This window comes from Mus pahari, chromosome 2, assembly GCF_900095145.1.
Source record: "Mus pahari chromosome 2, PAHARI_EIJ_v1.1, whole genome shotgun sequence".
Taxonomy (NCBI): Eukaryota; Metazoa; Chordata; class Mammalia; order Rodentia; family Muridae; genus Mus; species Mus pahari.
The window spans coordinates 129,530,716-129,558,549 of NC_034591.1; the positions used below are offsets into that span (position 1 = coordinate 129,530,716).

The 27,834-nt window shown below is 49.8% G+C and overlaps 1 protein-coding gene across 9 annotated transcripts in view; it reads right to left on the bottom strand.

Moving 5' to 3' along the window:
- Positions 1-27,834, bottom strand: part of Atp2b2 (ATPase plasma membrane Ca2+ transporting 2) — a 293,782-nt gene that overhangs the window by 32,485 nt on the left and 233,463 nt on the right. For 2 of the 9 annotated variants that reach the window (XM_029535211.1, XM_029535203.1), the window contains 7 exons: positions 27,100-27,225; positions 25,357-25,389; positions 24,096-24,224; positions 18,784-18,825; positions 17,916-18,074; positions 15,328-15,542; positions 11,246-11,488 (listed from right to left, as the gene is read on the bottom strand). In XM_029535211.1, the coding sequence (XP_029391071.1) occupies positions 11,246-11,488; positions 15,328-15,542; positions 17,916-18,074; positions 18,784-18,825; positions 24,096-24,224; positions 25,357-25,389; positions 27,100-27,225 (947 nt within the window). The remainder of the gene's footprint in view (positions 1-11,245; positions 11,489-15,327; positions 15,543-17,915; positions 18,075-18,783; positions 18,826-24,095; positions 24,225-25,356; positions 25,390-27,099; positions 27,226-27,834) is intronic. The other 7 variants (XM_029535206.1, XM_029535209.1, XM_029535208.1 and 4 more) reach the window with 5 other exon arrangements.

Below are 27,834 nucleotides of genomic sequence, written 5' to 3' on the forward strand. Positions count from 1 at the left end.
ATTAAGAAACAGCGGCCCTCCCCTCTTTGCTCCTGACTTTATTCTTCCTGATACACTCTGAGGTTTCACTCCTGTGCTCCAGCTGCAGGAGGTGTCTGTATTATGGGGCTCCTGCTCTGTGGCCAGGACTGGGACTGCTCAGAGGGAGGGAGGGGCCTCGGCTCCCCTGCCCCCTCCCCAGGGGAGGGGAGAAATAAGCTGCTCTTGCTACACACCCCCTGAAGCCAGGTCTGGGCTGCTGCAAGTATTTTGAATCAGTTCTGGAGACTCCCACCCCTGCTTGGGTGTTAAGCCCCTGAGCTGTGCAGGTTTGAGGCTGTGGGCCTATCATAGATGGGCCAATCTAATGTTTCTGTCTTTTGATGCTGGGGAGTGAATTCAGTAAAAATCAAAACAAGATGATTTGAAGAGTTACAAACAATAAATACAGTTAGAAAAGAAATGGGATTAAGGGCTTGGTGTGAGATGGCTCGGCCGGTAAAGGTGCCTGCTGCCAAGTCCAAAGACCTGAGTTCAAGCCTCAGAAGCTACATGGTTGAAGGAAAGAGCTGACTCTACAATGCTGCCCTCTGACATCCTCAAGTACACCATGGCACCTGCACTCACACACAGCATACACCCACACCCACGAATACGTAAAATTAAAACCAAATACCCAGCGTGCATCACCTCATACCCATTATGATGCTACTATTAAATAACAGAAGCTTCAAGAAATAACACACGTGGGCAAGGATATGAAGAGCCCAGAACCCTTGCACATACAGCATTGGTAGGAACACAAGACGATGCAGACACTGCAGAAAGCCGGAAGCCCCTGAAACACTTGATCTAGAGAAACTGTCAAGCAGCAAAGTGTACTTCTGGACACCTTCTCAAAACAGTGGCTGCCAGGGACTCAAAGAGACCTTAGTGCATTCACATCCATGGCGACTAAGCTGTGGAAGCCACGGGCAGCTGAGTGGAAACACAAACTGTGGCTTACACACGTTATGGAATAATACCAGCCTTAAGTAGGAAAGACCTCCTGACATCTGCTATCGTACGGGTGAAACTGAGGACTTTATGATAAGAGGAATAAGCCAGACAAAGGTCTGATCTTAAGAGGTGTCAACTCTTAGAGATGGAGGGTTGAGCGACTGCCCAGAACTCAAGGAGGGGGCGATAGAAGTTGGTGTTAATGTAGCCAGAGGTTCAGTTTTGCAAGACGACAAGTGTATGGAAGGGTCACAGCCACAGGAATGTGTGTAATCCTACTAACACATGTGGTTAAAGATCGAAAGGTCAAGATGGCTAAAATGGGCAGACCTCATGGTATACGTGCTTTATTACAATGAAGGAAAATACCCAAGCAAACTCCATGGTAATCGATGCTTTGAATATTAAATACCCCGTAAGGGTCAAAAACATCTTAGAGACTGACACTGTTATAGGTGGTAGAGTAGAGTAGGTGTCTTAGAGTCACTGAGTGTCCCCCTTTGGGGGACATTCTAGGACTCCAGTTCCCTCATCCTGATCGCTTTGGCTTCCTGCCACCATGGTGACTGGCTCTCTCTGCCATGTGTATATCTCCCCCATGATATCTGGTCTCACCACAGGCCCAAAGCAAAGGCCCCACTGACCACAGACAGAAACCAAGCAAAATACCTCCTATTCCTTGTTCGAAGCTGGTTTCTCTGGGCATCTATTACATAGACACCAAGGTTGATAAAGTATAATTTGGTTATTGTCCCCAGGACTGGCTTTCTGGGATTAAAGCCTCGTCCCGAAGGACAGACAGTGGTAATGAAAGCCCTTTGCTCACCATGTCTGGATTAGTCACCAGATGTGGCCACTTCACTCCAAGTTGCCTCTGCCTCCTGCTGAGCCAGTTGCTCACAGGCAGGCCCCTCAGGCTGCAACCTCATGGCTCCCAGGAGGTGGGGCTGCTATGTCCACGTTAAAGCTGTGGGCTCTGAGGCTCCTGGAGAAGTGGAATTGCTCACATGCAGTTGAGCCAGGACCCATCCCTGATTCTGCACTTATAACAGCTCTTGGTGGCCCCTGTCTAAGCTCTGGAATGCTGTCACCGAAAGTCACAGTCACAGGGATTGCACACTGGGCTCATTTCTGCCTGCTTCCAGCACCATGGGCCAGGCAAGAGACCATTTGTACAGCTGATTGATAAATCTACTGTCTGTGTGGAGTGCTGCCAACAGGAGAATAGATAGGGTGAATTTTGGCACAATTTGTCCAGAATTATCACCTAAGGGCCTGTCTCCCCAAGAGCTTCTAAGATACCAGATTTCCTGAAGAAAGCAAGGTGACTTTAAGCCATCCAGTGAGTCATGAGATCTCTCTGAGAGGCTGGGGAACAGGAGGGTGATCAGGTGTCCAGGACACAAGAGTCTCTGTGACATGGGACACAAAATCCATGGGGACCTTCCCAAGCTCTTTATGCTGCACATGCACTGCTCATATGTGTGTGCTGCTCATAGGGACTGAGATCTGCCATGTGAATAGTGTGTGGTGTGTTTAGATGGCATATAGTATATGTATGTATGGTGTACGCAGTGGCTGAGAGGGGTGTGTTACATATTACAGGTAAGTATCATGCATGCTTTGTGGGTGCAGTGTGTATTATATGTGGTGGATGATGGTGTGTGACATGTATATGTACTGTACGTTGTACCATATGCTGTGATAGTGTGAGTGGCATGAGTGCATGGGGTAGATAGAGTACATTCTGTGTGCTGTTCTTTGTGATGTGTTATATGGGGTTGTGGGAAAAATGTATTGTGTATTGTGCAGTATGTGTTAAGTGTGCTATGCTGTAAGGGGTGCATGTGATATGTATTACATGTTATGATATCCTATGTTACATGTAGTGTATGCCTTGGCATGAGAATATGTGCTGGTCTGAGAATGTATACAGAAGTGAGGAGTATGCTGGTGTGAGGAATGTGCTGGTGTGAGTTGTGAGTTGTGTGAGGTGTGAGTTGTGTGAGGTATGAGTTGTGTGCTGGTGTGAAGTATGTGCTGGTGTAAGATGTGTGAGGTGTGAGTAGTATGCTGATGTGTGCTGATGTGAGATGTGCGAGGTGTGGGCTGGTGTGAAGTGTGTGCTGGTGTGAGGTGTGAGGTGTGTGCTAGTATGTGCTGGTGTGAGGTGTGAGATATGAGGTGTGTGAAGTGTAAGTTGTGAGGAGTGTGCTGGTGTGAGGAATGTGAGTTGTGAGTTCTGGGAGGAATGTGCTGGTGTGAGGTGTGAGTAGTATGCTGGTGTGTGCTGGTGTGAGATGTGTGAGGTGTGAGTTGTGTGAGGTGTGAGGAGTGTGAGGTGTGAGGAGTATGCTGGTGTGAGGTGTGAATTGTGTGAGGTGTGAGCTGTGTGAGGTGTGAGGAGTGTGCTGGTGTGAGGGTTCAGGTGTGCAAGTATAGCAGTGTGGGGCACAGGCTGAAGGGTGGGATGCTGGGATTACTAGCTCTGTCAGAACTTGGATCCCCATCTGGGGTCCTTTACTCTTGACATCTTTCTGCAGAGGTCCTGTTTGTAAAAGATGGAAATCAGGATTACTGCTGAGTTTAATACGGTGGCTCCTGTCATTTCACCCACCCCAAGCTGCCACCTCCTTCATGTCTGCCAAGTCCCTTCTTGGTTTTCCCACACTGAAGAGGTCTTAGCCAGAGTCTAGCTGCAGCATGTGGTCTGAGTAGAAGCTGTTGAGTCTCCTTGGAGACTGGACTCTGGCTTTGAAGCCAGGACCTGGTTCAAGGGCATCTCTCCCTCCCACGAACACCTCGCTCTCCCTCGGCCTCCCTAGCTTCAGCCTGGCCCCATGAATCACCAGCAGATCCTTTCTACCATCTAGTTACATTCCTCAGGCTCCCTGGTCAGGTGGCACGGTAGCCCCCCTTGGGAACAAGCACTCTGGGACTTCTAACAAGGCACAACTGGGCTCATCTGTTCAGAGACTCCCTTGTCAGGGCTATGCTCCTTCTGATCCAGGCTCTGGAGAGATTCATTTTCTCTCCATAGTTCCTGCAGGCTCCGGGCGCTCACATGGCTTCAGCTCCACACACAGCCATCCTCTGTGTAATATCCAACTGTTAAGTACCAGGCCTACCGGCTTTGAAGAGCCCATGTCTGCTCAGGAGCATCCACTAAGGCAGGAGAGAACGTGGACGGAAGAGCATGTCTCCCGAGAAGGCAGAGAGCCGTTTGAACCGGAGGAAAGCCATTTCCATTGGAACACTTGGCTGTGTCTCTGAGAAGGGCAGGGTGACAAGAAGCCAGAAGTCTTGAGGTTCAAAGAGCTGGAGACTACAAAGGCAAAACTTGGCCTGTGTGTGAAGAGCTTTCAATAGGATTTCTGAGGCTGGGAAGCAATTTGTGACAAAAAGATGACTCATGCAGTTTTCCTTGGAGGTCAAGTCTAGATCGCAACCATGCATGGTAAGAGTGGAAGGAAAATGTCCCTGTTCTCTGAAGGGATGGTGCCTGAGCTTGAGGCTGGCCTGCAGGGCCTCTCTCAGCCTCCCTGCCTGCCACCTCAGTCCTCACCCACCCTCCATCTGTGCTTCGGTGGGTCTCCTGAGGATTGGGGGTTGGGGAGACTGTCAGAGGCTCATCTGTAGCCTAAAACCCTTTAGCTCTGAGTTTCATCTCTCATCTTCATGTTTCCAAAAAGAGTTGAGTATCTCTAGATTTGAGGGTCTCTGTGGGGCTGTACTTGCTTGGAATGCCACAGGCCCTCTGCCTCTTGGGGGGCTCCTCTGGATTCTCAGGGCCCTCTGCTATGTGGTGGCTGGGAGCCACTGTGAACCTCTGATCCTTGTCTTAAGACCTTCTAGGGTCCTGGTGCTACCGGTGTGAGCATCACCTCTACTTCGTGCAAAGCTGAGATTGAATTCAGGGTTTCCTGAGTTTGAGGCAAGAATGTAGAAAGAATTTCTTATCTATGGATGGAAGCATCTCCTGTTAATAAAATGCTGCTGGCCTATTAGCTTATGCAGGGAATAGGGAGGTGGAAGTTCCAGTACAGAGAGGGGAATTCTGGGAAAGAGTCAGGTGTGGGAGAGATTAGCCCCAAACTCTGAGGAAGATGGTCACGTGAACCTGAGGAGAGGTAGCCAACCACGTGGTGAGGATTAGAATAGAATAAATTGGATAATTGAGTTACAAGCTAGTGGGAACGAGTCAAAGCTTTTGGCCTAGGCCATTATTCATACATAATTCACTCTCAGAGTCGTTATTTCAGGAACTGGTATGCGGGTGGAAAAGCCTGTGGTTACAGGAGCGCTGTACCAGCCAAACTGCTCCCAGGCTCTGCCTGTTGTTTCTGAAGAATAAAAGACACGAGCAAATCAAGAGGTCTCTGGGTCACCGAATGCAGCCTTCGTATCCAAAGGTGGTTTTGGAGGAGACCAGTTCAGCAGTTGGGAGGCAGCCATTGAGCCCTGGTGCTGCCTTGGTCTGGATTTGGGGTCCATATCTACCTTTTGCTGCCAGGGAAAGAGGTATGGGGATGTTCCTGAGACTCCTCCCACCTCATTCTCACTCATTCACTGTACGGTGTAGCTGACTACCCACCTGTGCAGCCTTCCTCACTTCCGTCCATCCAGTCACTCACCCATGCTCATCCACCCATCCATGTTTTACATTCACCGATTCCTATCCATCATTCCAACCATCTACCCACCTACCCATTTCCATATATCCATCCATCCTTATCCAACCATTCATGTACCCACATCTGTCCATCTACCTACCTAACTACCCACATCCATTCCACTACCTATGCACTTAGAACAACCCATATCTATTTATCCATCAATGCATCCACCCATGCATGCACGCATCCATCAATGCATCCACCCATCCATGCTCCATGTATCCATGCATCCATCCATCTATCCATCCATCTATCCATCCATCTATGCATGCATCCACCCATCCATGCATCCATCCACCCTTCCACCCATCTATCTTCATACATATGTCCATCTATCCAACAGTGTATCATCCACCCACCATATCCATCCATTCATTCCCCACTCATATTCATCAAGCTACTCAACATCTATCAAAATCCATCTGTCCCTCATGTGTCCACCCACAACCTTCCATCCATTCATTTACCTACCCATATCATCACTTCCTCCCTCCCTCCCTCCTTCCCTCCCTACCCACTGATCATACATCTATTTACTTAAAAAGTCACTTAACCCACCCCTATCTAGCATTTCCAGTGGACCAGAGATTACTTAATTGCTACTCTCTGTCATGGAGCATACAGCCTTCAGGAGATACCAAGGACATGGAACAGCTTTTCACACAGAGGATTAAACAGTGTGTAGGAGTCATGCCCTGGCCAGAGCCCTGTGTCCTAGCCAAGCTTTGGTCCCAACCCCAGTGGAAAGACACTGTACTCTTTTGCCATGTCCTTTTGCATGTTTCAGTCTGTCCTTCAGTATGGAGCACCAGCCTCGGCTTGCAGGGTAGATGGATGTGCTGGGTAGTTTTAACTTGACATGCACAGTTGTCATTTGAGAAGGGAAACTTTTCATGTCTTTGCTTTTGTTTTTAAGAGACAGGGTTTCTCTGTGTAGCCCTGGTTGTCCTGTAATTAACTCTGTAGACCAGGTTGGCCTTGAGCACAGAGATCCATCTGCTTCTGCCTCCTGAGGGCTGAATTTAAAAGTATGTGCCACCATTGCTGGCTTGGGAAGAGGGCCTTTCAATTGAAAAACATGCCTTTATAAAGTTGGCCTACAGGCATGTATATAGTGCATTTTCCTAATGATGAATGTGGGAAGGGCCAGCCTATAGCAGGTGGAGCCACCCTTGGGCTGGTGGTCCTGAGTACTGTAAGAAAGATGAGCAAGCCACGAGTGAGCAAGCCAGTAAGCAGCACTCTTTCATGGTCTCTGCATCAGTTCCTGCCTTGACTTCCTTCAGTGGTGGACTGTCACCTGGAAGTGTAGGCTGAATAAACTCTTTCCTTCTCAAGTTGCCTCTGGTCAGAGTGTTTTATCACAGCAACAGAAACCAGTGAAGAAAATGAACTTCTATCTCTTCTTGGGGTTCACCTGGACCAGGAATGCTATGCTAATGGATGTGACTCCCAGGGTACCCTTAGCCTGCTGTGGATGGAAGGGCCTGGGTATGAAGCTGACCCTCAGTACTCCAGGCCTTTTCCAAGCCCAGCATAGGGGGTGGGTATGTTGGTTGGAGCTTCTCATTTGGGCCTTCTGATGGAGCAAGGTAGCGTTAGGGCCTGGCTTTGCCTCTAGCTGCCTGTCAGACTTTGGGGAAGACCCCTTTCCTGACCACAGCTATGCCCAGTGTCTGACTGTTTCTCAGCCTCTGCTTCATTACCAATGGAGTGCTCTTAGTACAGCGATTCACTGATGAATCAAGACAGCAGTTCTACCACCTGCCGACCACATGCCAGGCCGTGAGCTGGCACCTGCCACTCACAAACTCGCTGCCTACCACAATCCAATCTTTTCTCCAGAGAGACTGAGGAATAGAGAAGCTGAGTCACTTTTTCATTCAAACAATTAGGGAGGGGTTTGAAGCCAGGCAGGCATTGGCATATTAACCACTACCCACTTACACCATTAGCTCCTATGCTAATGGATGTTAGCCCATGGCAAAGAGAACTGCATGGACAGAGAGCATTGTTTTACAGGTACAGGGGTCCTTGGGTCCCAAGCTTTGTGACACAGCAAGGAAACCTGTTGCCCAAGAGGTAAGTGACCTACAAATCTAGTACCCCAGGTCCTGGGGCCTGGCAAGAATGAAGATATTCTCAAGTGGTCCTTTAATACAGTCCCTCCTGTTGTGGTGACCCCCAACCATCAAATTACTTTCATTATTACTTCATAATTGCAATTTTGCCACTGTTATGAATTGTAATATAAATATCTGATATGCAGGATATCTGATATATGGACCCTTGTCCTTCAGTCCCCAAAGGCATCATGACCCACAGGCTGAGAACCATTGTTCTAAAGGGACCTATGTGTCCCTCCCTTTGGCTTATCAGACCACTGAAACGACAGATGTGAAGAAACTGGAAATTTCCCCAGGACTCTTAGACTGTGAGAAGAAAAAGGCAGAAGCCTGGTGCTGGCTAGAGGGGGCTGGGCTTGTTTTCTGAAAAAAGATCTCACACAGTTCTGACTTGTCAGACCCTTGCATGAGAGACTGGAGTCCAGACAATGGTGGATTGGCGGTGGGGCTGATGGTGGTAGGGGTTGATCCTGACCAGAGCTGTCTAATTATGGGTACCCCTTGCCTTTGTCAGGGTTTGGGGTCGGAGTGGGTCTCCTTTTGTTCCTCTTCCAAATATGACCACATTGAACAAACCTCCCCACCCTTCTTGCTGTCCTCTGTTAAGCTTGTCTTTGACTGACCTACTGAGGTTGAGTGGGCAAACCTGGCTTGTAAGGATGCTGTCAGTATGTAGACTTCGCTCTAACTCCGGTTAACATGGCTTCTTCCCCAGCTTCGGCAGCTGCACCTTCACCCTGGCTAGACTGCTGACCTCTGACCTTGATGCCACCTGCACACAGCTTCAGCTCATCTTCTCTGAAGACACCACCAGAGTCCCCTACCAGCCTCTGAATCACTGCTCCACGGAGATTCACCACTGTAGCCAGAGGCTTCCCGGCAGTCCTCCAGACAGACCCCCCCCCCCCCGAATTCCTCCTGACTATAAAGGACACACAGGCATCTCACTCTAAGCCCACTCCATGGGGCTGTGCCCACATGGCCACCCTCTGCCACCCTGTTCTGGGACTGCCTGCTCCTCTCTGCCAAATCTGCAGGACAAAATCGTTAGTAGTGTCTTGTTATTTTCAGAAAGCTCTGGGAACGGAATAAAGTATTGCCGATCTCCCGAACTGGGGGAAAGGAGATGTGGATGCTGTCATTTTTTGGTATCCTTTCCGCCTGGGTGTTCCATTACACCTGTTCTCCAACCTGCTCCCCCCTGCCCCGCCCATTGTCACTTGGCTTCCCTTAGCCTGCAGCCCCAGTGTGGCAGGGCTGGCTGCTCAGCTGGTGAGGGGTGCAGACCCTGTTCCCTTCTTCCTTCACCAGCCCTGCCCCACTGCTGCTGACTCTCACGCTCTTCAATAACATAGCACTTCTGGTGGCTCCTACAGACCCACGCTGATGTGCCCCTCAGGGACAGGAGGCAAGGCCAGGTTTCCATTGCATTGGAAGGGTTTCTCAGCTGCACAGAAACACCCTACAGCTGGGCAGCAGAGAACATCTGGATGAGAGACATCTGGTTAATTACCAAGAGGCCACCAGTGCTTCTCAACCAATCAGGGATCGCAGCACAGGCTAGTTAGCTGAGACGGGGAGTTACATCTCATTCAGGGGGATGTTTCTGTAACCAGGAATGACAGCATCCTCTGAGAGACATGCCTTGTGAAAACGGTCACCCTGATTCCTCTCTCTGAAGCCTGGCTTTTCTTAGTCCTTCCCTATGAGAGCAGCATTGGACACCCCACTCAGACTAATCTCCTGATGCACACACACACGCTGACCAATACAAGGTGACAAAAAACGATAGCGGCAGATCCTAGCCCAGCTCTCCAGAGCCCCTCACAGTCCCTGTTCTCTCAGAGCCCTGCTGCCTTTCTGACTAGCCCCGACTAGCCCAGCAGAGGAGGCGACAGCGTGCAGAGCAGAGCAGAACTAGCCTGGATGGAGTGCTACCCCTCCCTATCAGCACAGCTGTCCACCTGAACTGAGACGCATGAGGAAGGCTGGAGATATGGGAGGAGACTCAGCTTGAATGCTCGGCATCTACCTACAGGGTTGAGGTCTCCCACTGAAGTTCACAGATGCTCACATCCCTTAGATAAAATGGCATCATAGTAGAACCCATGCAGAACCCATTTCAATCCTTCTCTTGATGACTGAGACCCAGTGCAGGGTAAACACTAAGAAATGGTCACTTTTCTGCAGTTTGGGTGTAAGCACAAGAAATAAAGCCTGCAGATATTCATTGTCCATGCAACTCAGCACAGGGCTGTTTAGTTATACACACCCTCTGTCCTTTAACTATGAAGCTCATGTCAGGACCCTGAAGGTGAGCATGGGGTGAAGTTTCTAGACCTTTTTGTTTTTTCCTAATGTAGCTACAATAATCCCACTCTCTGCTTTTCTCTTTTAGTTGGTCTTGAGCTGGACTACTGAGGACAAGTGGCCAAATGTGGCTTGAAAGGAGGCTGCCAGGGCCCTGGCTCTGATGCACGTAGTTTTGAGTTTGTGTATGGGTGCGTGTATGTGTGTGTGTGTGTGTGTGTATGATGGTATCTGTGCAGGCAGATGTGTGATTTGCACACATATGTTGATAGCCAGATGACATGGAGTATTTTCCTCAGGACACCTCCAGCATGCTTTTTGAGATGGCATCTCTCCCTGGAGCTTGATAAGCAGGCTAGGCTGCTGGCCACTGAGCCCCAGGGACCCACCAGTGCTGGGATTATAGGTGTGCTTGCCCACACCCAGCCTACGTATGCCATGGCCCGCATGTGGAGGTCGGGGGACCACGTTTGGAGTCTGTTCTATCTTGCTACTGTAAGAGGGTTGGAGGGTGAGCACGCTGGCTACGCTTGGGAGCAAAGTTCCTTTAACCCAGTGAGGGCCGGGGCCTGGAACTCAGGTCCTTGTATTTACAGGACAATTGCTGCACCTGCATCATCTTCCCAGTCCTCTTCCTACTTCTGAGCCAGCATCGACTGAATCAATGGGAGCCTGGGGTCTGGTCACACAGAATGCAGACTCTATACAGCTGTTTGGGGCTGTGACTTGAAGTAGTTAGACACGTGGCAAAAGCTAACCAATTATGGTTGGATGTGGTGGTGCAAGCCCTTAGCACTCAGGAGGCAGAGGCAGGCGGATTTCTGAGTCCTGTGCCAGGGCTACATACTGAAACCATGTCTCAAAAAGGGTGTCTACTTATTTATTTATTTATTTTTTTAAGTGTGTGTGTGTGTGTGTGTGTGTGTGTGTTGAGGGGTCAATGGTAGGATTTAAAAATAAATATCTAAAGCATAGCAATCACCAAGAAACAACAACAACAACAACAACAACAACAACAACAACAGCTTCTTTTGGTTTCACAAACACTGCAGCCACATTAGAAGGCTAAGAGCAGGGCTGCCTATTTTGTGAGCCGCTCTGAATCAGCAGCCCAACCAGGGGCTCTGCTATGGAGGACGCCCCATGTCTACTTACGAGGATCTTGGTGGTGTAGGCGCTGTTGATGGCAATGGCGTTGACCAGCAGCTCCAACGTCTTGGCATTGATGGAGCTGGGATCAGGGATCTCCTTGTAGTGGACGTCACCGACATAGGCCTGAACCACGGTCATGCGGTTGGTGGTCAGCGTGCCTGTCTTGTCTGAGCAGATGGCTGTGGCATTGCCCATGGTCTCACAGGCATCCAGGTGGCGTACCAGGTTGTTGTCCTTCATCATTTTCTAGAGAGTGGATAAGTGAGAGGGAAACCAAGAGGAAGAGAGAGAGAGAGAGAGAGAGAGAGAGAGAGAGAGAGAGAGAGAGAGAGAGAGAGAGGATTCCTGGGCATCAGCCTCCTCTTAACTCTCTGCCTGGGCGAATGACCTCTGGGCTTATTTAGCTTCACACGTGGGTCTCCTTTTTATTAGTCACTTGGGCCATTTAAGTTTTGATAGATGAATTTATTAATTTGCATCCCACAAGTCGCTCATTTTCTATTTTGGGAACAGGGTCTCATGTAGCACAGGTTGACCTGGAAGTAGCAACCCAGACAAGGATGACCTTGAACTCATGATCCTCCTGTCTCTATCTCCTCAGTGCTGAGATTACAGATGTGCTCAACCACATCTGGCTTCATCTGCATCCATAAAAGCAAAACCGTTTTTAAGAGATTTATTTAGTTTATGTATATGAATGTTTTACCTGCACCATGTATGTGCCTGATATCCATAGAGGTCAGAAGAGGGCATCAGAACCTTGGGACTGGACTGCAGGGTGTGGCGGTGCACGCCTTTAATCCCAGCACTCGGGAGGCGGAGGCAGGTGGATTTCTGAGTTCGAGGCCAGCCTGGTCTACAAAGTGAGTTCCAGGACAGCCAGGGCAATACAGAGAAACCCAGTCTCGAAAAACAAAAACAAAAACAAAAAACAACCAACCAACCAACAACAACAACAACAACAAAAGAACCTTGGGACTGGAGTTACAGATAATTGTAAACTACCACATCGGGGCTGAAGCCGAACCTCCTGGGAGAGCAACGAGTGCTCTTAACCTCTGAGCCATCTCTCCAGCCTCCTCATCTATATTCTTTAAGGAAAAAAATAGTAGAAAATATTTAAACGAATAAGGCTGGGCTGTCCCTAATTACTAGCTTACTATAAGTAGCCTCTTCTCATTCGGGTCTGAATTTCTCAAATGCTTTCCTGCTGCCGGCTGAGAAATCCATCAATTTCACCCTAAGTAGATACATTTAGGATACATATGGATACATATATTACAGATACAGGAAAATACCTGTAAAATTATGAAAATAATAATGTCATTGTCACTAGGTGATAGAGGAGAATCTCACTGACCTCTTCAAGTCTATAAATCAACTTTTCTATAATGAACACTTACTATAGTGTGCATAATAAAACCATGTTTGTATGTGTTTGTGTATGTGTGTGTGTGTGTGTGTGTGTGTGTGTATGCATGCTCCAGTGCATGCACATGGTGTCACCTGCACATGTGTGAGATGGTAAAAGGAGCCTCCTCTGTGGCTGCTTTAACCACTTGAGACAGGTCTCTCCCTGAACCTGGAGCTCTCTGCTTTTTTGTCTAGACTGACTGGCCACCAGCTCCAGTCACTTTCCAGTCTGCCTGCTCTAAGCATGGGGGCAGGGCGGGGTACAGGAACACACGGCCACACACAGCTGTTTACATGGGCACAGAGAGTCTGAACTCAGGTCATCAGGCTCATACAACAACGCTCTTACCCACAGAGCCAGTGCTGTAACCCCCAAATACACACGTGCACTGCACGTAACCTTCCAGCTTGGCCTAAACCTTCCAGTTCAGCCTAACTTGGCAGTCTGGCTCATTCTACACACCGGTCCACCTGCCTTACTGAAGGAGCATTGGCCCTTTAAGAATCTCTTTTTGGAAGCTAGGTGTGGTGGGTGACACATTCCAGCACTTGGGAGATAGAGGCAGAAGGATTGTTGTTCAGTTCAAGGCCAGCCTGTGCTGCACAGGGAACCTCTGTGACCAACAAAACCGAATCCCAAACAAAATGCACAAAAATCTCTCACCAGGACTGTCCAGCATGGTAGCTGCAGGGGGATGAGGGGCACTTAAAGTGTGGTCCAAAGTGTGTGAGATGCTGGATTTTAAAGACATTATCAAACCAAAGGTAACATTTCTCGTGTGGTTTATGCACTGGGTTGTTGATATCTTGGGTGTAAGTTTGAGTAAATTTGTATGATTGAGATCAATGCGACCTGTTTTTGGGACAAGGGCTCATGTATCTCATGACCTTGAACCTGTTGTGTTCAAGGTGATCTTGAACTTCTAATTTTCCTGCCCCGGTTCACAGTATGTGTATTGCCACGCCTAGTTTATGTGGTGCTGGGGATCAAATCCAGAGCCACCTGCATGCCAGGGAAGGCTCCTACCCCTGAGCTAGAATACCCCTAGTCACACTTTATATCCCACTCGTATATACAGCTATACCTGCCCATACGGGTACAAGGAGAGACTAGAGACTGACATCAGTGTCTTTTCTGCCTTGTTTTTTGAGACAGGGTCTCTCACTGAACCTAGAGCTTGCTGTGTCAGCTAGATCGGCTGGCCAGCTTTCAGGATCTGCCTGTGTAGGTCCCTCCTGAACTGGGGACACATCACCGAGGTGACAGGTGTGTGTGCCCAGGCCTGTCCAGGCCTGTCCTTTATGTGGGTGCTGGGATCTGATCTTGGGTTTCTACACTTACACAGTAAGCACTATACACGGAGACTGTTCTCCAGCCCTATTGCATTTAAAATGACATGTCTGGATTGGATGGTGTCCCTGTTGAGAGGAACTGATGCACTTCCATGCTCACTACTCTCCTCATGTGGCTTTGCCAGTCACATGACCCCAGATGACCAAACCAGAGATAAAACCCTCAGAAGATTCTCAGGCTTAAAACTGGCCGTTCATGATGTCCCCAAACCAGCTTTGCCAAACTTCACCGAGACCCTGAGTTCAGTGGTGTGGCAATGGGGACTGACTCAATGGTGGTGTAAGAGTTACCCTTGCCCTGCAGGGAGTGGGGGTTCTTTGAGAACTGTAAGAGAAGGAGCTGATAAGCACTGTATCCCTTACATGGAACTGCTGCTTGCCGGCCCCTGTGGGAGATCACCCTCTATATGAAATTACACCATAGGGTGCAGCCCAAATTCTGGCTGGGAAACTGACACTCGCCTTGCCCTCTGGCTGGGTTGCCGATGTCTCAGAGTGAGAGCCTTCTCAGTGATATCTTGGTGTTGAGACCCTGGGAAAGAGGATTCCTCATCCCTATCTGAATGGATGGAGAACCTCAAGGGGGAAAGGAAGAAACATGAGTAGGTAGGACAATCTGGTAGTGGTATCCCGGGGACAGATTTGTAGCACGTGGGCTCTCTGATGGCCACGGCTTCAGCAGGTACGTGGGTGCTTAGGGAAGGTCCTGGAATCCCACTTGACCAGCGAATATCCAGGTGGTATGCCATTTAAACCCTCCCGTGTTTTCAGAAACCCCTGACCGACAGGTAGTGGCTTCCTGGGTGGTTTTGCTCCTGCATCCCACACCTTAGGGCATCATGACCTGCTGGGTTTAGTGGGATGGAGTTATGTTCTGCCTGCATTTGACAGTTTGCAGTACTGTGGCCGCGGGCTTGCCAGTTAAGTGATCACTGAGCTGTACTCCGGTTCCATTTTATTTTGCAAGTCTGGGTTGTCAAGATCTAGAGAGTTTATATTGGGTATAGATTTTTGGGCTTCTTTTTGAGAATAAGTCTGAAGGTCTGGCCGGCCCAGGTTGTATCCCCATAAAGCCACACTTTGCTGGGCCCGAGTAATGAGGGTTCCTGTGTGGCCAGACCTAGCTCTTGGTTTGTGTTATGCCTCTGAAGGTGTCTGAATTTGGGGGACTTGCCCACACACTCTCTCCAAGTCTCTACGTTGCAGTCACCCATTTCATAGCCCATCTACAAAGTACTAGCACGGAGCCCTCCCTGGTTCCCTGACAGCCCCAGCTGAGACGGCTTCAGGCACCCGACACTGCTCTTTTCTTCTCTTACCTTCACAGAATAGGCCAGTGAGATGGTGACAGCCAGAGGGAGGCCCTCGGGCACAGCGACCACCAGCACCGTCACACCAATGATGAAGAACTTGACAAAGTACTGTACGTAGACGGGCGTGCACTCCGTCAGCCACGGCTTCTTGTTGACCACGAAGGTGTCCACGGTGAAGTAGAGCACCAGGATGATCACCGTGATGGCCGACATCACCAGGCCTGTGACATGGGGACACCTGCTCAGAGGGCTCCGGGGAGGGGGGAGGGGGGAGATGTTCACTAAACTGCTTCTGGAGGCCTCTTGGGCAGACCTCAGCTCAGCAGACCCAGCTGTTCTTCCTTGCTTTGGAGCCAGCGGCCTTGCTTTGGTTCTCAGGGAGCCTCGGTTGCCTCTTCTGTACATTGAGGCATAGGGGGCAGATTTCCTTCCTGGGGTTTTGTAATGCTCACGTGGAAATGCAGGGAAAGTGCCTAGCATGGTGCCCGCCCACATGACACTCAGTCACACTAAAATATGTGTGGCTAGGGAACACATGGGTACATCAAGAGCCACCTCTAGGACTGGAGAGATGGCTCAGCGGTTAAGAGCACTGGCTGCTCTTCCAGAGGTCCTGAGTTCAACTCCCAGCAACCGCATGGTGGTTCCCAACCATCTGTAATGGGATCTGATGCCCTCTTCTGGGGTGTCTGAAGAGAGCAACAGTGTACTCATATACATTAAATAAATAAATCAATAATTTTTTTTTTTTTTAAAAAGGAGCCACCTCTATACAGCTGCCACCCTTTAAAGAGGTAAGGTGGAATCTTTTACTCATTCACTGAACAAGCACCTATGAGCACCTGCGATACAGTAGGTGCACGGTGATTCCTCGAGTAGGACACAGATCTAGCAGTAACAAAGGCAGTGTGTATGTGCCACCATTCTAGACACGGATTGATGCTGTGAGGAAAAACCCCAGGAAGTCGTGGCTGAAGATGTGGCTGCTGTTGCTAGCATGACCAGGGTGTTGTCATCTTAGAGGGGGTGATATTTGAAAAGACGTCAGGCACGTGTGTTGTTCTCAGGGAGGGTGTCCCAGGTGGAGGGAACAGATTTCTTTGGATGAGGGAACTGAGGCTCAGCTAGGGAAATGACTGGCTAGGGTAACGCTGGAACTCAAGAGATACACTTAGTTCTTGGGGTCCCTCCTGCCAGAGCAGCGTGCCTATCCCCGACCTGCCTCAGTTGCCCACAGAGATGTTCTTGGGACTGCGCTTACCCGAGTTCTCTGATGGAGGAGGGGTGATGGTAAGGGCCTGTGGGCATAACCTCCCCAGATGCCCATGATCCCTTGGCTGATGTATGGGTCTCAAGGCCCAGGCAGCTCTGCATGGTGGGTGTGCTCTGTCATGTAGCTTGTGGTCTAAGGGTTCCATGAGATGAAGCAAAGACTAGGAATCCTCCATAATTTTCAAAACTCTGGCTTTCCACCATCTCTGATATGCATTTCTTACTTTGTAGACTCAGCTTGGAATTGCCCATCCATAAATCCCTGGCCACCAGGGATTCAGCCCCAGAGGGAGGCAGTGGAAGGCGGAGAGCCCGGGATGCCTGTGAACTTTATCCCTGGCAGGGTGGATCCTCCGAGGCCAAGAGGTCGTCATCACTTCATTTCTTGGTCCCTTAGTGCCCCGTGCTACTGTGGAGTCACTTGCCTCTGACAGCAACAGCAGGGAAGAGGGAAACCCCTTGGCCCATAGCTCCCCACCCTTGCTAGCTCCAGCTGCGGTGCATCAGAGCCTGGCTCTATTCCTGCCTGACAGCCCGCAGGGGCGGGAAGCCAAGCTCCCGGCAGCCGGGAGAGCTGTCACCAGGTTTAAATATAGACCGCTGAGCCTATAATTTGCAGCTGTCCCCTGCTGCGCTGTCTTTAATTAGAAATGGAGACAGCCACAGAGGCCTCGGGAGCCAGGTGGGAGGTCCTGCCTTTCATACACCCTCAGTGCAAGGGGAGGTCAAGGCTGTGCTGCAGGGCTGGGGCTCACCTTGCAGCTGGGCTTGGCTCCCTGGGCCAGGAGGCTGCCACAGCTCTCACCTGCAGCTAACATCTCAGTTGGAAAGCCTGGGTTGCTCTCTGGAGCTCAGATAAGTCCTTCTGCACGGGCTCTGGGCTCTGCCCCCAACCCCTTCAGTCCTCTTTCTTCACTATAGCTAGGACGGGCATTATCAAGTCCAAATCCATTCTGGCTCTTTCACACTTCCCCACCATCCTGAGGATAAAGTCTTTGCCATCTGGAGCTATAGGCGGTACAGGGTATGTCTGCCACCATAGAAGCCACAGGCTAAGTCCCCTGTCTACTCAGTCACCTTTAATTCTCAAAGCAACCTGCCTTCCTGTGACAAAACATTATTCCCATTTACAGAGGAGTAGGCAGGGACTCAGAGGTGGGGAAAGCTGCCATCGCAAATCCTCAGAGCTGTGCTGTGGCAGTTTTGTTTGCAGAGCGGGGCTTGGTATATCCAGAGCAGGGCAGGCCTCCAGGACCATTGGGATCAAGGTAGAGGGTAGAAAGGGGCAGGGGTGGGAAGGAAGGTCCCTGCTGTGAACTCACCCGCCTTGCCTATCTGCACAGCCAGCTTGGTGAGCTTGCCCTGAAGCACCGACTTCTCTTTCTTGTGCATGTTGGCTTTCTTCTTGTCATCTGCATCACCGCCCTCTGCACTCTTCAGAGGCTGCATCTCCATAGCGGCTGCCCCGTCCTGCTGCTTGGCTGTAGGGGCAGAGCATGCATGTGCACACAGACACACACATGCAGGTTAGCCGAGAGGCTGGGAAGCTTAGCACCCACCCTGCCTGCCCAGTAGAAATGCTGATCACCCTTTCTGGGCCCTGCATGGCTGGCAAAGAAGCCTCGGATAGGACCTGCCCCTTCCAGCTGCAGTGTCTGGGGCCCAGAGGCACCTGGGACCTGGCTCTACCCTGGATTCCCAGCAGGACAGGGCTGAACCAAGATCCCACCCTAAATGGGCCCTTGGCCATCTCACAATTAGAAAGAGAAGGACTCCCTTGAGTATTCCTGAGGCCAAGCTGTTGGGTTGCTAGGGAGTTAGCCATAGGAAGGACACAGAGCATGGCTTAAAGAGAAAGTAAGGTGCCCCATCTCCAGGCAAGGGATCCTTGTTATTGTGGGATGGACAGAAGGACCCGTGGCTCTTTTGAGCAGAGGCCAGCCAGCCCTCCATCTGTAATAGTCTCTAAGAGCCAACTTCCAGATCCCAGCTGATAGGTAGGCTTGGGAGATCCTGACCCTGGTACATCCTCTACCTCACTGTGACACCTCTTTATCTTAGCCAGTATTATGAGAATCACAGCTGCACCCCAAAAGACGCCAGAGCCCCCGACAGGCGTGGATGCGTCTGCCTCTGGCCCCGGTGCATCCCTATCTCTGTGTGTGACTCTAGCCCCATGGCTGCAGTTACCTTTGCTCTGGCTGGTGTCGGCACTGCCATCCTGCATTTTACCTACACAACAGAGAATTTCAACAAACAACAGGCAGCACGGGTCATCACGAGGACGCAACAGACCACAGACACTCATGTCACAGACAGGAAAGGGCTAAGGTGCTCCGGGATGCTGAGGGGATCTGGAATGTAGGCCAGCCTGGCCATCATGGTAGCCACCGGGGCTGTGGGGGCAGAAGGCTTTAGGTTCTCTTTGGGGCTGGATGTGGGGGTGTTTCTGTTGGAATGACCTTGGCTTTCAGTGTTTTATAGATGAAAAGAATGAGCCGGAAAGTAAACGGAACCAGAGTCTACACACAGAGAGCAGAGGGAGGCTCCCAGATCCCCAAACTGAGCCTGCCACGGTACTTAGGGCTGAAGGGAGGAAAAGAGAAATGTTCGAGTCTGCCTTCCTCCTCTCCCTCTCATCTCCTTGCAGTAATGAGAACTTGAACCTATGGCTTTGCATCTACTAGGCAGATACTCTACCACTGTGCTATAACCCTGGTCCTTATATGTTTTATTTTTGAGACAAGGTCTTGCTAAGTGTCTTAGGCTGGCCTGGAACTCATGATCCTCCTGGTTCACATTTTAGCTATATCACTTTTATGAGAGAGAGAGAGAGAGAGAGAGAGAGAGAGAGAGAGAGAGAGAGAGAGAGAGAGATCAATTTTCTAGAATGGAGAGGAATGAAGGTCAACATGTCCCGTTGTCCTTTGTTTTGGGATGGGTGGGGTAGACTATATTCTTCTGAAGGACATGATGCTAAAATACCAAGGACTCCTCTGCCTAAAAATCCTGCTGTAGAGTGTACAGGACATAGGGTGAGTAAGGGGTCCCCAGAAATGGTCACTGAAGGTCTGTGGGAATGCCCTGGTTCTGGGAGGAAGCCACTGGTCCCTGGAAAAGAGGTCTTAAGCAGTGACTCCAGCTTCACAGACAGGCTAGCAAGAGCCACTGGCTAGACTGGGTGCTCCTGGTCATGCCAGGGCCTGATGCTGTCCAGTGTTGGGGGAAGGGCTGGGTGTGGGGCTTTCTACCTGCCATCAGCGCTGCCTGGGAACCCCTGCCCCAGCCTGGGCCACCGAGAGCCTGCATGGAGGCTGCGGCTTCTTGCCTGAGACACCTGCTTTCAGCTGTGCCTGCCTGTCATCCACTGAAATTTCCTATAGCTTTGGTCCCTCAGGAGGAGTGGGAGGAGGCACCTACTGCTAAGGTGGCTAGGCTCTAGGTTCACATGGTCTCCGTGCCTTCATGCAACGCAGTGGTCCTCGACCTTTCTAATACTGTAATCCTTTGCCTCCTCACTACTCCACAGCTGTGACGTCGCTACTGTTAGGAATCATAATACAAGTATCTGATATGCGGCCCCTAAAGGGGTCACACATGACTGACAGGTCCAGAAACATGGCTGTAGTGTTTATCACCGTCTCTTCTGAGAAGGGTGCTCCTGTCAGGCTCCCATCTGCAGAGGAGAAACTGAGGCTCTGAGAGGGAGGTGACTGTCGAGGCAGTCTGCTTTGGAGTGGGAATGTTTCAGTGCTGCTAGCTGCTGCGTGTAGCCATTAAACCCAGTGTTTCCTCTGCCAAGGCTCCTCTGAGCCCAGGGCAGGGGGCTGGTGGTGGCACTGTGTGGGGTTCCTGAGAATCTTGTCTCAACACCAACCAGCTGTGTGGCGTTGCCTCTCCTGATCCGTTTCCACCTCGGCACAGTGGGGGGATGCATCTAAACTCTGGGAGCACCCGGGGTTTTACATTCATAACAGCCACGCCCAGAGTCCAACCTTCAGCTGACTGAAGACATTTCTGCAAGTGTCATGTCTTGTCAGGCCCTGCAAGGTCAGGTGAGAGGAACTGTCAACCTTTTAATTTTATAGATGAGAAAGCTGAGGCCGATGGAAGCCCAGGGGCATCTCGTCTTCACAGAACACCTCTGAAATAGCCCTGGAGCCTTGCGATCAGCTTGCTACTGCCCCTGTGGATGCTCGGTGGGTGACTCAGACAGACCCCAGCTCACTAACTGCTATCCATAACGCTCATCAGAGGGCCTCAAATCCACTTGGGGTTTCAGGATAAAGGCCCTTCTGGTCCTATTGTAAGATGCTTTCTTTTGGATTAAAAACAGCATGAAGAAAAGTTTCTTTTTTTAAAGGGAAAAGGACAACGGGCAACAATTATTTTTGTTTCTTGTAATAATTTCACTAACTGGGTTAAGGGGTGCCAGAGGACTGGGGTCCCAGAAGCAGCTCTGGAATGCTAGAAGGGCTTGTTTTACCTCACATTACCAGATGTCCTAGCTGCTGCGTGTAGCCATTAAACCCAGTGATTCTCTCTTTTATTGCCATAGCGATTACTCGACCAGACAAATAATCACCAATGCACAGGCTGGGGGGAGGGAGCGCTTTGCTGCAGATGGCCCCGTTTTGTCAGAAGCAAGAGACCTATTTGAGGTTGTTATTAAACTGGTGCCCACCTGGCCGTGTATTGTACTATGGCAGCCAGCCCTCATTAGGGAGCCGGAAGATGGGCCTGAGGATGAGACAGAGAGAGAGGAACAAGGATGGGGGAGGGGGGAGTGAGGTCTCCCAGGCTCTGCTCTGCGTCTATTCTAGATGGACTCATCTTGAACCTGGAAGATCCCCCAGACAGATGACAATGAACAAGCTTCAGGGGGACAGGTTCCAGGCTACGAGACCTTGGAAAGGTCACTTCTCTTCTCTGTGAAATGGGCCCGTGGCAACCAGAGGGATGCTGAGGAAAAAAACCTGCCAAACTCTGTTGCGACTGACAGTGGGATGTGCACAAGTGCCAAAAGGAAAGAATGAAATAAAAACAGTGATTGTGCTGTTTCCAGGATGGGCGGACACCCCATTCAGACGTGGGACTGAGGAGGGTCATAGTTAGGGATCCACTGTCACCATTTCTGTGGCTGTTGCTTTTTTCTTTCCGGTATTGTCTGAGTTTGGCTCAGAGAAAGGAAGTGAGAAAGGAAGTGGTTTCTCTCTCATTGCCCCAGGTCCAGCCACCAGCTCTCTGTGCTTCCTCCTGGAGTCTGAAGAATACTACAATTCAAAGTCTCCATTGTTGGCCTGGGATGGGGTCTGATGGCCTGCCTGCCTGCCTGCCTACCTTCCTTTCTTCTTTCTTTCTTTCCTTCTTTCTCAGGCTCCTCTGATCCATCTTCATACAGAGAATATTATGGACCCTGTCTATGCTAAGCAAATGCCTGACCACTGAGCTAGGTCCCCAGCCACTGAGATCTTTCACACAGGACCCTACTCTGTAGCCCAGGCTGGCCTCAAATTTATGATGTTCCTTCCTATCTGCTAGGATGCCTGTCTCCTAAGTGTGAGAATTATAGATTCATATCACCACATCTGGCCTTCAAATGCCTTTGATTAGAGGATCATCTTCCTAGGGGTGGGGTGGAAATCTCTTCATTTCCTTGGAAAACCTATAAGACCCACTTCATTGTGGAATCCTGGATTGACTGGAGGAAGACACCTCAGAGCCAAGCACGTCTGTGTTCTGGATTTACAGGCCCATTCTGCTACTTATTTATTTATTTTTAAATTTTATTTTATGTGTGTGAGTGTTTTAATCTGCATGTATGTCTGTGTACCACAAGTGTGCCTGGTGCCTGTGGAGGTCAGAAGAGGGTGTGTGGGGGAGCTACAGGCAGTTTTGAGCAGCATGTGGTGAGAAGCTAGAGCTCTTATGTTGTTGTTTGGTTTGGAGATGGGAGTCTTTGTAGCCCTGGCTGTTCTGGAACTCACTCTGTAGGACCAGGCTGGCCTTGGGCTCAGGTCCACCTACTTCTGCCTCCTGAGCACTGGGATTAAAGGAGTGTGCCACCACGCTGGGATTAGACTAGTGTTCTAATTTCCTCGGGTCTCAGTCTCTTCATCCTTCACATTCAGACAAAGCCTATGTCACAGGGCCTTCAGGAGGATGAAGGAGACAGAGAACGGGAAACAATAGTGCAGCGTCACTTGAGAAAGCAGAGCTCCTCATCCCCTCTGTGGGTTCTGGCTGCAGCCTGCAAGGGAAACTCCTTTTCTCCTGGAACTGGCTGTTGGGGATGACACCTGTATACTTGTCCCCTAGGGAAAGTGACTTCTTGGTTCCTTCTAACTCAGCTGTGGGCTTGCCCATTATGGCTTTTTCTGTCACCTCTCAGCCATCCCTCCCTATTGCCTTCCCACCCACAGCCCCAGCTGCCTTCCTTCCTCCTCCTGGGCTTGAAATAGACCCACACTAGAATTAGCAACTGCTTGCAGAGGTGCCTTGTGCAGCCTCTGACATCTTCTGGGTGGGTCTCTTGGTTGCTTTGAAGGCAGGTAGGTTGGCTAGAGGTGTAGGGTATAGGGTGGAAGGATGAGATGGCTCAGGGGATCCACATCCTGCAGGAGGGGTGGGAAGTGAACTACAGAGTGGATAAGAAACGTGTCTAGCACTCAGCGATGAACACTTCTGGCTCTTGCCTTGGCTTCTCTGGTAGTATATTCACAGCCAAACCCTAATGGCTCGAGCATCCAGGTATGGCCTAGGTAGTTATCATAGGACCTAATGGGGACACAGGTGGTATCTGACGATGGTAGACTGTGGAGATTCCCTAGAGCAAGTGGTTACAGTTCTCCATGGTTGTATATAAGGAGAGAGTGATGAAGATCCAGGGACATGGGCAGTCATCCCAACTAGCCACCCCAGGAAAGTAAGAATGCAGACACTTAGATGCTCCAGCTCAGGCACCAGCAAGACACACCAGTCCAGACTAGAAGGACAGACTAAGCCCAAGTCCCACAAGCCTCGATACCTGCTGGCTTGGCAAGAGAGAAGAGAAAAAGACTGAGGAAGAAATGTCCGTTTGTGGCTCAGCCATGCTAGGTGGGGTTAAAAGGCTGAACTCCAGCTTGAGTCTCCATCTTTGGAGAGGAGACTCCAAAGGAGGAGGCTTGGAGCTTTTTCTAGGACCCCAGATGCTGGCTTCTGGTTAGTTCCTGACCCAAGGTATAGTTCTAAAACCAGAGCTAGAACTATGCTAAAGGGGGTGGGCACACTGGGTGGCATACTGCTTCTCATGGGGCCAGAAGCCAAGGTCATGTGGAATGGACTTCCTGGGTTGTGGTTCTTCTTTTAATTTAAGTACCTGTCCCATTTGGGAGGGAGAGTGTTCTGGGAGGCCATGCATGTCAGAGGTCTGTGGGACCCAGGATAGGGAAAGCCTCAAGTAGGGGGTAGAGAAGAAGACACCCAGCAACCCGGCCCAAGAGCTCGCCGTGGAGACGTACCATTGACTAGGCTGGCATTTGCGCCACCTGCAGCGTTTGCAGGCGCTGCGCCGTCGGCCGCTGTGGGGGTGGGAAGGATGGAAAATGCAATGTCACAATGGAGAAGGCGACCACAGAGACATGAGCCTACTGGGAATAATCACATGTCTTATTCTTAAAAAACAAAACAAAACAAAACAAAACAAACCACTCTGCTGTACAGTGAGGAACTCAAATTGGGGATGGGGGTGAAATGTTCCTGTGGATGTCATAGGGGAGGGTGGGGACTGAGACTCAGGACAGCATGGAGTGTGGTCAGATGCTCAGGTGGGATGGCACTTTGGTAGTTATTTATTTTGAGACAGGGTCTCCCTGTGTAGCCCTGGCTGGCCTGGAGCTGGCTCTGTACACCAGGCTGGCCTTAAGCTCACAGAGACCCACCTGTCTGCCTCCCAAGTGCTGTGATTAAAGGCACACACCACACAATTGGTTGGGATGGTACTTCCGTGGTGACATCTGGACTGTGCTGGCTTGGCTGGCCAGGTGGGGACCCCATGGAATCAGGAAGTCCAGTCCAGGGACTCGTCAACTCAAAATGCTCAGTGAGTGGTATATGGCCTGGACAGTTCTAAGGGGCCTTCCCTGTGACCACTACAGTTGTGTCCCTGAAGAACTGCTGTCACTGGGTGGTGACTTAAGCTCAGGCCATTGCCCACCACCTCCTTCTCCTTCTCTGACCAGCTCACTGAAGAACACTGTAGTAACCCCCATGTGAGATGTCTCACCAGAAAGGGGCTTTTCAATGTCTCCTTTAATATCAGGGAGATCTCAACTTAGAAATTAACAACGGTATGACACCACCAAGTTCATCTTTATGGAATTCTTTCTGGGGGTGGGGATATGGTTATGTGTGGAGTAAGAGGAAGGGACACTAGTGAGTGAGGTGGACACACAGGAGCTGAAACTGTTTAGTAGGGATGTTGGTTGTGGGGCAGATGTGCTAAGGTGATAAGAGAGGAACTGCTTGCTAGTGTGTGGGGCTTCAATGGAGGCGCCATTTGGCCTGGGGCATAAGGACAAGGGGGAAGAGTGAGTATTTTATTTATTTTTGGTCTGATGGGCTGAAATACAGGAGATCACAGAGGAATGTCTGGAGGGGATAATCTCTAGTAGGCAGGGGTCTATTCCAACTATGTGCTGCTGATCTATGGGCAAGGCCTAGGGGCCCACAGCTGCAGCTATTCCTACGAGCCCATCTTCCCTGAGGGTTGTCTTACTGTACCTGGTATCTGAAGGCCATCCCCCTTCTTCACACCTGTGTGATGATTTTTGAGACATGTTAATGAAGGAGAAGCCCACACAACCTTGTATGCATGCCACACCAGACCACCACACACACACACACACACACACACACACACACACATGCTTGCACACACACACATACACCATGCATGCACACATGCACGTACACACGCACACACACATGCATACATACATACACACACACACCCCATGCATGCATACATGCACACACACATGCACACACATACAAATACATGCATGCACACACACACACACACACTCCTGCACATGAGACCATTCTGAACTCTGAGCTGTGTCTCAGGTTGACATGATGGGACGAGAAGTCCAAGGGGTCCAATTCTGGCTCCTCTGCCACAAGCCATTTATATTTCACCTTGACTCCCTACACAAAACTGAATCTTGTACCTCTGTATTCTGGTTCAGTTTCAGCAAGGGACCCTGAATGGTACCCAAGGGGTCACTGATGCCTTTCTTCCTCATGACATTGTTAGATATAGGATGCATCTGCAAGAACTTCTGGGTGTCTCTCCCCAGCCAGGCCCCACAGATATTGGAACAAGGGTTCAAACTACTGCATTCCATCAACTTCTTAGCTTTGTCCTATTGCCTGAACTTAGTCTATTCACCCTGGCTACAGGTCCTTATTCACTCATGAAATCTGGTCCTAACACCTGCTGGGGCTCTCAGCCAAGGCTTGAACTCAGCCCCACTTTGCTCTTTCCAGCATCTAGACTTCCCAGCTCACAGTGAAGCTTCACTGTTAATGCTCAGTATTGAAGGGACAGCTGTGACCCTAGGGGGACACACTAGAAAGGAGTTCTTCCCTTAGGTACCAGCAGCCTTCAGCCCTGATGCAGGTTTTGTATTCCAGTGGCCTCTGAGCATGGATAGCATACCTGCTTGAATTTGGGGAGGGCCATCTGCCCTGTTATCAACCTTTGCTAAGCTCTCAAAAGGTCAGAGTGTTGGGGAAGCTTCCCTAGAGCTTAGAAAGGAGTCAAAGGGCTGACCGTCTTAGATGGCACTGTGCCTGAGACTGAGTGTGGATTCCAGATAAGGAGTTGGCTGTTCTGGCCTTTGGGCTCAGGACTTTTTTGTGTGAACATCTCTCCTCTATTTTGAAAGGTATTTGTATCACAGATTGCTACTCACCACACTGAAGGACACCAGGTAATAAGGACTTTTACTTTGAAAGGGTAAATGGAACTAGGACTTGGGCATGGTGAGCTCCTGGGGACCAATTTCAACCACCTTCCCAAGAATTACCTCTGCCCATGCCTGTCACTGTTCTGTGCTGGATAGATTGAAAACTCTGCTGGTAGAATTAACAATGTCAGGAGGAATATTTATGTGTGAGGACTTCTATTTAATAGTGAGGTGATGGGGAACCAGCTACTTCTGGCTGCCTTTACTGCTGGAGCCTGAAGATTGAATGACATGCCCAGCATCCTGAGCCCGACCTTAAGGGAAAGGAGGGGGCTCTGTGACATGACTGGACAAGACAAAGACTAGGGAAGATGGAACATATAGAACCCACCCAACTTCAGCAGACCCTGAGGACAAAGGTGGCAACTATTGGCACAGGGCATGATGTAGCAAGTGCTATATAATGCAGAGTGAACAGATAAATGGAAAATGTGGCCTTAAAAGCTCCTTTCCTGATTTTTCAAATGTGTGTGTGTGTGTGTAGGAGGCTTACCTTTTTTGTCTTTCTTCTCTTCCTCTTCACCTCCAGCCCCAAGCAGGGTAAATATGATGCCAGTCTGAGAGTTTACACCCACAGCAGTAACCACCATCCGTCCTGAGCCCTCCATCACATGGGTTCCTGAGGAAGGTATAACCCGGTTACTATCACATGGCCAAAGATGCCTCCACAAATGAACAGAAGGAACAGGGGTCTATCAGCTTGTAGTACCTTGGTCACTGAGATAATGAGTGGCACTTTTAGTTAGAGATGGACTTGAGACAGTATTACAAGATTGCTATTGTCTCTCAGTTCTCTATTCTATAGAAGATACAGGCCCAGAACCTCCTCTCCTGGCTTTAACAGCTACTTCCTGCTTGTCTCTACCTCCCCTCCCCCACTTCTTCTCCCACCACTATTATAGGCCAAGCAGGTAACACTCTCTTCTTATGTATAGCATTTAGAATCAGACCTCATTCTGCAACTAAGAATAAATGGGAACTAAGGCTTAGTACTGCTGAAGACTGGCTCACCTTCCCTTCTTAATGGAGAATTCAGGGGTCTGTGAACCGAGATGAGAAAACCTCAAATCACATATGAATCTCAAAGTGAAATTCAGTGTTTTCTCACCATTATAAATATACATAACAAATGGGACCTATCACTAATCGCAGCACACATAATTGTTTAATTGTAGATACATTATAGACTCCTGGTTCTTTTTTTTTTTTTTTTTTTTTTTTTTAGTTC